General features: G+C 39.1%; 1 protein-coding gene across 10 annotated transcripts in view; it reads right to left on the minus strand.

Moving 5' to 3' along the window:
• Window positions 1-12,409, minus strand: part of TECPR2 (tectonin beta-propeller repeat containing 2) — a 59,565-nt gene that overhangs the window by 8,688 nt on the left and 38,468 nt on the right. For 4 of the 10 annotated variants that reach the window (XR_005105338.1, XR_005105335.1, XR_005105336.1 and 1 more), the window contains exons 18-21: window positions 9,978-10,119; window positions 8,642-8,791; window positions 6,798-8,375; window positions 5,162-5,228 (exon numbers count right to left, since the gene is read on the minus strand). Coding sequence is in view for 2 of the 10 variants with exons in the window: in XM_037394840.1 (XP_037250737.1) it covers window positions 8,218-8,375; window positions 8,642-8,791; window positions 9,978-10,119 (450 nt within the window). In the remaining 8 variants the exon portion in view is untranslated. Of the gene's footprint in view, window positions 1-5,161; window positions 5,229-6,130; window positions 8,376-8,641; window positions 8,792-9,977; window positions 10,120-12,409 lie in introns of those variants that run through there. The other 6 variants (XM_037394840.1, XM_037394838.1, XR_005105339.1 and 3 more) reach the window with 5 other exon arrangements.

The following is a 12,409-nucleotide window of genomic DNA, read 5'->3' on the forward strand; positions in this document are numbered from 1 at the left end:
TTCTTTAAAGGCTCTTTGATTTTTATTCCCGCCCCCCTCCCCAAGTCATTATCTCTGTCCAGTTCATTATCAATACTGGCTTTCACATAACTTCTCTAAAATTCAGGCGCTTCTAACTGTTTATAGTAACCTAGGTGTGAGCATACCAATAACGGAGGGAAACAAAACTACGTTAGCATTACGCAATGCCAAAGAGCTTCACCCCAAACCAGGACCAAACCTGCAAATCCTATACAAAACCTACTACACAGGTTGTCCTATGACTTGAATATTTTTTGAAAAGATATGCTCCTGTTTCCCAAGCAGTGGAACAGAATGGCTTCCAAAAATGGCTTCACTTATCTGGACTGGAGCAGAGACACTGGGATGGGGGAGAAAGATGATTCCTTCCCCAAGTGGAATCCATGTTAAAACTGAGTCAGTACCAAGGAAGAAAGACACTCAGTACCTGGCTATCCCTTCATACAAAGTAGATGCATTTATTTTGCAAAATCACTTGCCTGGGATGGCTTCCAAAAACATCCCTTATTTGGCTGAACAGAAGCAGAGTTGCCTCTAGAGAGGCCTTAGATCCTACTAATAATATTCCTGAGGCCATATCCAGAACCATTGTAGTGAAAGCTTTCCCATGGATTTATATAGGGCTAAATATGAAAAGCAAGTGTTCCAATATTCTCTTACTTGCCTGGCTGTGTTTTCACAAAGTAAGTTTTCAAGGTTTTTTTTTCTAGTCACCACGGTATGATTTTTATTGTTACCAGTATTTCCTGAGCTTAACTTAATAACTGAATTCAGATATTGTAAATCTATTAGGAAAACAGCTAAATATAAGCCAAGAGATCAACGATACCAGTGTTAATAAACAAAAATAAACTCATTTTTAAATAGTTTCCAAATTATTTATTTTTTTGAGACGGCAAGAATATGTACATATTTCTACTGCAGCATTGTTTCTGGAGCAGTGATTCTCAAACGATGCTCCATCAGGGCACTGACAATTAGGCCACATTCAGTTTACAGCAGCATACAACTTCAGCAGTGATTTTTATTAAAAGCCTGATAGAAGAACTGCAGGAAAATCTGCAAGGAAGTTTTAGTGATGACCTAGGTCAATGTACTTAAGAATTTAGGGAATCACTCCTTTAAATTTACACACTCAGTACAAGTTGGTACTCATAAAACGAACAAAGATTGATAATGAAAGATGAGAATCTTGAATGCAGAAAGCAAATGGAATAATGATATGCAAATCATCTGGGTACACAGAGACAGGCCTAATTATTGGGTCCATTAGATGCCGGATTTCAAAATTACCCAGCTCAAGCTAAAAGTCACTGTGACCCATTAAGGTCCTCAAAAAATTGTAGATGGTAGATACAACAAGTGCTGTGCCACTCAGTGCTAACTTTTAAAATTAAAAACTGCATGAAATTTGGTGAAATTGAAACATGAAGGAAGTTTCATTTGTAACAACTGATTGGGGATTTTTTTTATGTCTCTGTTGTGTTGACGCATTGCACCTTGGCTGACTTCAGGAACTGTACCAGGGAACACTAGACCTAAAGCAAGAATCATTAGAGGCAGGCCTAAGAAACCAGACATTTGCCAAGATCTGCAAAAGATTCCTATTATCCACCACGGAAGCTGGCAAAACTCACAAGGTAACGAATCATAAGTAGGCTATGAGCCTGTCCATACTGTCCAGAACAAATATGCTATGGAAGACACCAAGGGTTAGCTCTTAGCAGCACAGTTCTGCAGAGACAATTATTATTCCTTAGGTTTCTGAACCTGACAGCAAGATGCCAACCTACTCCTAAATCTGGCTTTGAGAAATCACTGGATGTATGATTGCAAAACTTTGGGATTAAATGAAGCATGGCCTTTTAAGTGAAAGCTGAGCTCACTTTGCTCAGTATGCTTTGGAAACTCATCTGGCAAGATACAGTATCTCTTGCCCATTAAAAACCCCACAAACGAACCACCAACCATCTGTCACCTTCCATCTTGAAATTCTTCTATTAAAATCAGGTTTTAAAAGTTTCTGTATTGCAAGACGCCAACAATGGCGAAAAACATGCTGCAAAGGACTATGAACAAGTCTAAAGGTTATGTGAAAACTTGCTGGCTTTAGCTTCGGTTTTAATAAAATAGCAAAGCTTAAGTAGAAGGAGCTGCTTCGCTACCTCCCTAGACCCCAACTCCTGTCCTACAGCAATTAGAAGTGGCAAGATGGGGAGGAAGGAAAGGTGACATACAAAACTCTGTTTTCCTCCCAAGAATGCTCTATATGGGTGCCGTGTAATCATGTAGTTGTGCATGGAAGGACGGGAGAAAGATCTCTCCACTAAGCAAAGAAAAGTCAGCAGGCCTGAAAAGCAACAGGATTCAGCTCTCCAATGCATCTGTTCTTAGTACAGACAAACACATCTTTCAGGTTTTTTTGTTGTTGTTTTAAACACAGACCCCATGCTGATAGTATTTTAAGTAACTACTAATTAGACCTGAAGCCCAATAGAGCTCCTACACAAGTACCTAGGGCATCAATGTTAATATTTAACAAGGTCAGCATCATTATTACAGTAATTACAAAGTGAATTAACAGTGCTAAACCTGTTACTTCAAAGTGTTGTGCTGATCATTTACCATGTTCTCCCTAACTTGAAAGGACTGACTTTCACTACAGCACCACGGAATGAACTGCAGATCCACCGCTTCACATGTTTGTTATTCCCAATTTCGAGTGCTGGGTGCGGCTCACGGAGGGAACAGACTATAGCCCATCTGTTGAGGCACAGAACGGATTTAGCAAGACAAGCGTGGGAGCTGAGCAAGTAAAATCTCAGCCACCCTAGCAATTACCCTACTTACTTTGCACTTCCCCACGATCAGCTGACCGGTCTGTCCCCTATAACAGCCAGGGACTGTGGGGTTTCTTGCTGATGGTTGCATTTTTCCCCCTGCAGCTCAAGTAAATTCATTCTTTTTTGTACGTCCCCCTGCACACGTGCCAGGCAGCCGGCTGGGTGCTTCCCTGGACCTTTTCTCCCAGTCTTTGGTGGTTTGTTTGTTGGTTTTTTTTTTCTGGGAGAGGTCTAATTCGCTTGATCTTTCACCTGACCCAGGAAAGCTTTGCCAAATTCCTCCCGCCATAGTCAGGCAAAACACAGTACTGTAACAACTTCAGCAAGGAGTCACCTACTCTGTATTCTCATTTTATGCTTTAATAGATATAACATCTACGCCACTTCTCCATTCTACCTACAAGATACCATCCCGACAACGGACAGCTCCTGGCAAAGGCTCACTATACTGATTAGACTACAGGTGCACTTGAATAGAAATAAAGCATGCAGTCAACCTGTGCAAATTCAAGATGGACATTAGTACAATTCTGTACACATCTTTAAATGTCTTTTCTCTGGATATGAGATTCAAAACACGAGTGCTGTAAATTGACATCTCCTTCCTTTACCTGCTGTAAGTGAATCTCAGCAGAGGTTATGAGAAAGGTATACTAAAAAGGAAAAATAAGTCACTGGTTTCTTCTATATTGGACAGAAATAGTGAATAATGTTTAGAAGATTAATTCGTAACTACAGCTCCACTCGGTGCTATTCCGTTGTGCACTATTTAGTGACTCTATCCAGAGAATCACAGGCTATAAAAATCAGTGTATTTTAGTAATTTCTGAGGGCCAAGATAGAAAGGGCGTTTTTTTCAGTTTGGAGGAATTAGTATTTTTTAGGTATTTTATCATCATTGTAATAGCTTTTAGAGAACAGAAATCAAAGCTTTTATATATATATATTTGTATATAAAAAGCCCACATTCCATAAGAACATAAAGTTTCTCAAACAGATCTTTACTTTTTCTTAGTGGGTTTTTTTTTTCCTCGCTAGCATCAAGCAAGATTTTAACTTTGTGGCTAATGTAACAACTCTGATAGGCCTATTCAAATAGATTTTGAATTAGATAAACTCAAAGACCAAAGGAATCATAATGGTAATTTCACCTAGCTTCCACTATAATACCAGCCACAGTATTATCTACAACATTTCCTGCACTGAACCCAAACCCTCACTTCCTATCTTGATTTCAAGTGATGAGAAATTCATAGCTATTTATGTGATAAACCATTCAGCAGACTAGGGAGATAAAGTATCTGGATAAATGAAGTTATCAGTGGAGCTCTGGCTGTAGTAATTCACAAAAGATAATGACTGCAACTCAACTTTCACTTTCCAGTAATTAAAATCCAGTCCTCTATACTACAAGTTCTCTTCTGTTCTGCTGATGTGAGAGTGGTTACTTTTAACTACAATAACTCATTATCAAACAATCAAGGTGATCTACTTTGTTTGCCAAGGGATACAACCACCTGCTGGCTACCTGCCACCATAATACTATTTCCAACATGCAACTTTCACTTTCAGGAAGGCTGCAAGAGGAATAAAGCTTGCATCTCACATTTTGCAGCTAGAAATCCTCAATGCAGATCTTATCTCTCTAGTCCTGATGGTAGGGATGGGATACAGACAGGGCTGGTTAATGTAAAAACTGAAGACCAGAAATTTTTCACCAAAGTAATGAGGAGATCTCCGTATCTTCATTCAGAATTTATGCTTTTCTAATAGCTAAATAACAAGGCAAAGCCATAGGCATACAGGCACTTGAATTTCAAGCCTTTACACTCGGAACAGCATTCACTGAAAGTTGTGCCAAGGTTGTTCCTTGAAATGTAGCAAGAACTGCAGCAGAAACAACTAGTAATAGCTCACTCATTAAAGGCAATGTTAAAGAGAGAAGCAAAAAGACAAGCCAGAATGCCATGCTAGTCTGAAATAACCCACAAGCGCCTTCGAGATACTTGACAAGACTCATCTATTGAGAAGTAACGTAGAGGAGTTAGGGGCTTCAGACCTGACATTCACCTGTGTGTGTAATGACGAAGGGGGGGTTCTTGCCCATTGCATCAAAGCAGCTCTTTGTACAGGTTCAAAGAGTTTGGAATAAATGTGACTCTTTCTACGTGTATAAATAAAGCTATGTTTAGACAACGACCCAAGTCCATAATTAAGTGTTTCTCTTTATCATTTTCTTAGTGGCAGCAGTGTTTCTTAACAGTAGTTCTACTATCTTACTTAAGCAATTCACTTACTTTGTTGACACTTGGTAGTGAAAGATTTTCTTTGCACCATTTAACATGATCCTATTCCTTTTTATTTCTGCAAGACAAAGAACAAGGGTTGCGTAGATATCCCAGATGGCTGTTTCACACCAACTCATTCAGTCACCTGAACTTCCTTAAGCTTCGACATAAAGATTACTCCGGCATAACAGCAAGAGGCTGGTGCTGTAAGGAGCCTACCATCTCCCTGCAGGAGCCAGCAGAAGCAGCTGAGCGGTTTGTCAAGATAAAAGCTATGATAATTAGCAAGGACATTGCCACCTGAATCCAAACAGGATTCCTGTGGCTGGAAGCGGGTTTAAGTGTCAGAAGCATCATTAACCATTGTTATGCTTTCTTGTGTGAAGTTACCGAGGTCCCAACTCCATCAGGAAACAGTTCTGCCCCCTGGGAAGTGAGTGAAGCCAAGGTACTCTCTGGTTCCAGTTAAAGGCCAGAAACTCAGGAAATCTTCAGATGAGCTGAGATATTTTAAAATGCAAGGAAGGGTGCAGTTACAGCGCATGGTACAACCACCTGTTTTCTGCCTGAACACTTTCTAGCTGCGACTGCACAGACGTACCCTTCACTGAAAGCTAAAATATTAAACATTCAAGTGCCATTTTTGTCTAGCATGCAAGGAAATAAATTTGTTTACTTTATTACAGCAAGGCCATCTTAATATGCAGGCAATATGCTTAATATTCAAATATGAGAAGTGTTCAATTGTCTTTGCTTGGAAGAAAACCATTTTTGTTGGTTTGACACATCAGTCACCACTTAAAAACCATATGAAGTAAACTTTACAATATCCGGGTGCTTACATTGTCATTACCATATTGTCTGGGATAACAGCAGGGGAGGGGCTTATTAAGCATGTCTGTCTGCTGCATCAGGACAATTTCCAGACACAGAAAACTCTCTTGTGTATCATACAACAGATGAGTCTTACCACAGTAATTTATTTCTTAAAAATCTAGTTTATTGCACTTGTCTCAAAGCACAAACAAAACCTAAATACAGAAATAAAAGTAAAAACCCCATCCTAATTTCATTAAAACTACCCTAAAAAGTAGTATGGTAAGAGCTCTTGACACCAATTTAATATTAATGACCATAGCAAGGTACAGTATTATACAGTAAATAAACAACTAGCAAGCTCAAGCCATTGCTAAGATAACTTTGAAAAATGTAATACAAAAGTGTCACTATTAAATAATGCCATTGTACTTGAGCATCTGGTGCTTGGCAGGGCACAGAGAAGTACTCATGTCCCTTCTCCAAAGTCATTGACTCAGAAGCTGCCACAAGATACTTTTTAGGCTGAATTTCAGCTTCTTTGGGGTCCTCAAGATACCAAGCTATGCTTGCATAAAACAGACTGGGTTACTTCACAAGCTGATTCCATTACATCTACTGCCAGACAGGCTAAAAAAACCCTGTGGGGTAATCTCCATATATGGATGAGATAGCAATGAAGCAAACATATCACCTGTAAAAGGGAAACAAATCTGTCCTCCCTGTAAGACTGAAAGATCAGACTGAGAACTGACAGCCAATATCACAAGTGCTACCAAAAAAATAAGCCACATAACTTGGCTCTCTCTCCACCGATTCACATTCTCACCTTGCACCATGTTTGTTCCAAGTTTAGTGCAGTAAACGCATGGATTATTCTGGAAGAGAACACAGGTTAAAAAGAAAACACATCCTTTTCTGTATATATTAAGTTCTCAAAACAGAAACATCCCCACTTTTCAACTTCTGGCCTTTTCTGAAGCTGGCTCTCTTACAGTATTGGTTAGCAGCTGCTTAAAACATCCTGATGATTTACAAGCTTAGAATGAACACAAAATAACTCCTCCACCTACATACTGAACTCAGGTTCTCTCATCTATAGTTCTATTGCTTAAAAAAGATGAGGTATCTTTCAAAGGAGATTTAGTTTAAAGAAAAATAAATGGCAATTATTAACTCCAGTTACTTCCCAGTTATCACACACCTCTGTTGCAACATCTGTTAAGCATAAGACACTTCAAAATTTAGCTAACATAGCTAAAAATCAGAATATTGTTAAGTATTTTCTCACAATATCACAATTTTTAACGGGATATATAGGTAATTCTATCAATTACCATTTTTTCTTTTACTACATCTAAGTTTGGTACTCAAAACAATTTGAGTCCAAATGTTAAAGCACTGGCTGGAGGCACAAATATAGCACAACCAGAATTACGAAAGCTGCCTTGTACATTCCTGCTTTGTACTACAAACCCAACATGCAACTTCTTCCTATTCCATAGTGGGACTTACCCCCCAAAATCTGTCAGCCTCCTGACGGCTGTGTGAAATGGGCAAAATTCCTTTTGATATTAGGTGTAATCCAAACTTCTCCCTTGTGAATGAAGCCAAATTATGAACCAAATTTCTAGAAATGGAAGGCTGGTATAGGCTTGCAGGCATTTATATGGAAATGGATCAAACTAAGTTCATTTCAACACCAATGCCGTGTAATCATTATGTTCTGAGATCTTACTAAGAAAATACTTTGCCATATTTTCCTCCATGCTGCAAGGGAAAATAATTCTAAATATATGTACGATAGTCGGAGAGCATTCCCAGCAGTTTGGGGTTCCAAGTACAAGAAGAAATTGAGAAATGCTTAATGTTTCTGCTGTAGAGAAATATTTAATGCAATATTTAATTCCTTCTCAAAATTAAGTACACATGTATTAGTGTGCATGCTGTTGTGAAGTAGTCACTTTCATTGCTAGTAAGATTAACTTAAAAGTTGTATTTCCAAAGGAGCTTCTACAGTAGTACGGTATAACAATTGCAGTATGCCACACCTAAAGAGTCTCCCAAGAGATAATGGAACAAACATCAGAACTCACAGCTTGGGGGCTATTTAACAGGTCAGGTTTTCAATACAAAAGTGCTAATATCACAGGTCCAATATGAGTGGCTTTTAGATCCAATATTCTGTACATACATTACAGAAATTCTGTCCTCCTGTGTTTTTCACTGCTTCACAAGCTCAAGAAACTTCATATCACTTCCCATTCATCTTCAAAGTCGTCAGGGTGAAGCAGAACAGAAGCGTCGTTATTTTTCTGCAAACTATGGGAATGGCTAAAGGTCTTAGTGAGGCGCTGGAGAAGGGATCCTGAAGTACTGATCGCCCACAGTTCATCTAGAGGGGTCACTGCAAAGCACAAATTATCCATCTTTTAATTAAGGTAGCAGGTTCCAATTATAAACATGAAATAAATAACATTTGGATCTCTTTTCCTCATTATATCTAGAGAAGATTTTTACTAATGTGATAAAGGCACCCTTGATGAAACTCCCACATTCCACGAAGCACATAGAGAGCGCAGCGCTCCCTGCAGATGGTCAGCTGGAGCACCACCAGGCAGAAGTCAAAGCAGTCATCGCAGTATTTTGGACTGTCATGCAGAACCAACCTACCTGTTAAACGTGAGACATTCCCAGGAATCTTCTTCCAGTAGTCTCCTGCTGGATTCTTGTCAGTAATGCCATATCGACGAGCTACATCTCCATTAGGACAGCGTGCCCAAACAGTCCTTGTACTTATAGCCAGCTGACAAGCCTGCAAACCTAAAGATAATTGGATGTGAAGAGGGTATAAACACAGGCTTTCTTATATACTAAATACACCTGCAGAAAAGTTTACTAAGAGAAGACAGCAAGACTGTAACAGTTTTTATGTATTTTTATACTAATACTGGAGGAAAACTCTCCATTATAAAAGGCACAAAGAAATAGCTAGTTTTCTAAGAGGCTTTCTACGAAAGGATTGGCCAAAGGGCAATTTAGGACCTCCTATTTCCTTCCACTGACTTCAGGGGAGCTGAACAGAGTAGACGCTGTTCAAATCTGAGCTTCTAGCCCTGTGAACTGCAGAATATCAAAAAGTAGGCCACTTGCAGCACATGAAACACTGGTGAACAAAAAAAAAGATTTTTAATTGCAGATTTTGTACTCACTGCACCTACTGACCATAAGTGTATCAGACTGTGGATAATGTTTTGTTATGTGGGCACAGCCACAAGCAACAGCCAATTAGAGGACTTTCATAACATACTTTTGGAGCCTCTGATTTATTTTACTACCACATGGGGAATAACCCAACAGTTATAACTTTAGTTTCTCTAAAAATGGTTAACATCATGGACATTGTCTTTTTTTTTTTTCTCCCCTTCTTCACAAGAAGGCAATTATTCCACAACTAAGTGCCATGCATTTATGCAGTGAAAAAATACTTTAAAAGCAGATAGTATTAATACACAAGTAATTTAGAAAAAAACAACTAAAATCAAGTTTCAAGTTTTATTTACAGGCAAGGCAAAAATGTAATTACCTAATCCAGAATGCATCCAGCACACAGGATTAATAGTGTGCAGAATGTGCAGAATAGCATTAAGTTTTTGTTAGCCACATCTAGATAGGAACCGTATGTCATATTTAAATACAAAACCACATAGCACAGTAGTTTCCTATTGCTTAGGAATACTGCTTTAGTTCTAACTGAAAGGGAACCGTACCACTTATTTCATGCTGCTGCCACTGAATTAATAACAAACAGAAATTCATCACAAAAATCAGATTTCTCTTCAGTTAACAACATAGTGTTTTCAAGTAAAACCAAGGTCCTCTTTATAAATAACCCCACTTAGTTGCTGAGAAAAATGTTTTATTTAAGCATTGCTATCCAAAAATCTCCCCAAAAAACAACACTGAGAAAATGGCAGAAAGAACAAGGAACTGATGCATTAAATTTTACCTGGTACATGCTCCCAGTCAGTGCCTACAGGCATTTCATCTGTAATTCCAACTCGTACATGGACATTCCATTTGTTATCAATTGCCCACAACATCTGATCATTTGGACTTGAATGAATGCTGACCAAGTTGATTCCTACTGGCTATAAAAATTAAGCACAGTATTTAAACTTTGTACTATTGTATCATTTGTGCTTCATAGAAGTACCCAAGAGAAGTAAAATATTTACCGGATACTAAAGACAGGAAGAAATCATAACTGAACATTATTTGTCATTGTACAAAATTCTCAGTTTTCCAAAAAATCAATCCCTTCCTAAACAGAAAAGGGACATGAATGAATGTCACCCAAAGTTACTGATAAACATATTAATATTTAATGTTCAGCATCCAAGTCTAATAATATTAGTATTTGCTTAACCACTGTTATACCAATTAGGTACAATTTCAATTGCAAGTTGAAGAGGGAACTCTTCCACTGTAATGCATGAAGTGCAGTATTTTTCTCTTGCCTTCCTGAAAGTTTGTCTAACATAATTAACTCTGCACTTCATATCTAAACATATACAAGCAGTACATTTTTACAGTCTGGATGTCTCCTGTTTGCAATGAAATGATCATTCTTCCCTATAGTCCATTCTACAGGAATACAACCATGGAACTCATTGCAGACCACCGCAGTACTGGAGCAGTCACACCTGCAGGTCAATATCCACAGCACAATCTGCTGGCAAACCCAAGTGAAACACACTCTGCATTCTGCTCCCAGGCAAGTCCTTATTCTGTCCTGCTTCTATGGAGATTTGCCTTAACTACTGTTTAAAATCAGTGTTACTGACCAGAACAGCTACGGACATCATAAACAGTGATTCTGTAGCAAAATACATCAGTCAACAAACTTAGTGAAAATATCCTGCAAAACATGTATGTTAAATAAAACACAGATAATAATAATAACAATACTTTTTTTCTCTACATCAGCCTAAAAAAGGCACTGAAGAAAATAGTAAGATGCCCTGAAATACAACACCACCTCACAAAGCACTGTATTTCTTGTGTTAGCTGCATAGGCACAAGGTGCATTTCCAGTGTGATAAACAGAAGAGCAAGCAGCTCTTCGCATGTAAAAAACTAAGAATACAGAAGCATAATGCGCATGTATATATGAGCACACAACCCAGTCCCAGATGGGCCTTCTGTGTACATAAAAGTTACCTGCTTTAGTTTTGCTTTTACAGTTCTGGTGCTGACATGTCTGACGCAGCTATAACCAAGCTCAACTTGCATCACCAAATCAGTCCTGCCTAATCAGGCTGCAAGGCCTTTGACATACTGTATTCTCGTGTTTCTGCTCTCATTAGGTACTTGCCCTCCATTGGAAGCTTGAGACTGGTAGAGGCTTGGTGAAGTGTTTACCTCTGGTCTCGGTAAATTCACAATGGCTGCAGTTTGAACACTACAGTAAGAGTTAGTTACATAGAATATGCAACTGCCTAGCTACTTTCAAATCGGTATTGAACTACGGTACAGCACAAAAACCCACTATCAAAACCAACCAAAGGAAAAAACCAATGCAAAACCTGCAAACAAACCCAAAACCAACTAAACAAAAAATCAACCCAAACCACAACAAAAAAAGCCACCCCAAAACCCCATACAACTCCCCCCTCTGATCTTGCTGCCTTGTCACTGGAAATGATCCTTATTCCTGGCCCTGTTCCTGTGTCTCCCCTCCATTTTTATTTGCTTCTTTCTTTGGCTACTTAAGATCTTACTCCTTTCTACTTCACCCTGCTCACCTCCCCACACCATGGTCTTGGGGTGTGCCTCACTACTGTGCTGCTTCCAGCTTCATCACAACCCCTCTCCATATTTCTGCTCTTATAGTCTAATCAAGGGAGCAGTGCAATGAATAGCTTGTGCAGACTGAATTACTGCACTAACAGGAGATCTTTGCCTTTTTTCTCTTTTAAATCCATTTATCTCCTTGTCCCCACAATGTTCCTCTACCAGTCACCTCTTCCTCTGTTTTAGGACTTTTTGCCACTCTTCCCCTATTTCCTTCACAACCACAAATTGCCAGTGTGTCTGCTTATGCTCTACCTCTGCAACATACTTCATGTTCCAACTACAGACCTTTCCAAACTGCCAAACAGCTTGGTATGACCTGTTACTGGACTGCTGGGATTTGTGCACCTTGCTTTCCATCAGGATTCCATTCCTCTCTTCTTCTGTCATCTAGAAAAGAATTCCCTGAGAAAGAATTGGAGAAGTATTTCCATCCAGAAAGACTTACTCAGTGCCTATACCTGGCACCTAAGCCTGAGCTTAGAGGAAGGAAAACGGCTGGTATGATGACGAGCACCCGCTGGTCTTTCTTTTCTTGAGATCATCTGGAATAGGTAAAATGGAGCTGGCCAAGCAGATAGCCAA

The sequence above is a fragment of the Falco rusticolus genome, chromosome 7, assembly GCF_015220075.1.
Source record: "Falco rusticolus isolate bFalRus1 chromosome 7, bFalRus1.pri, whole genome shotgun sequence".
Lineage (NCBI taxonomy): Eukaryota > Metazoa > Chordata > Aves > Falconiformes > Falconidae > Falco > Falco rusticolus.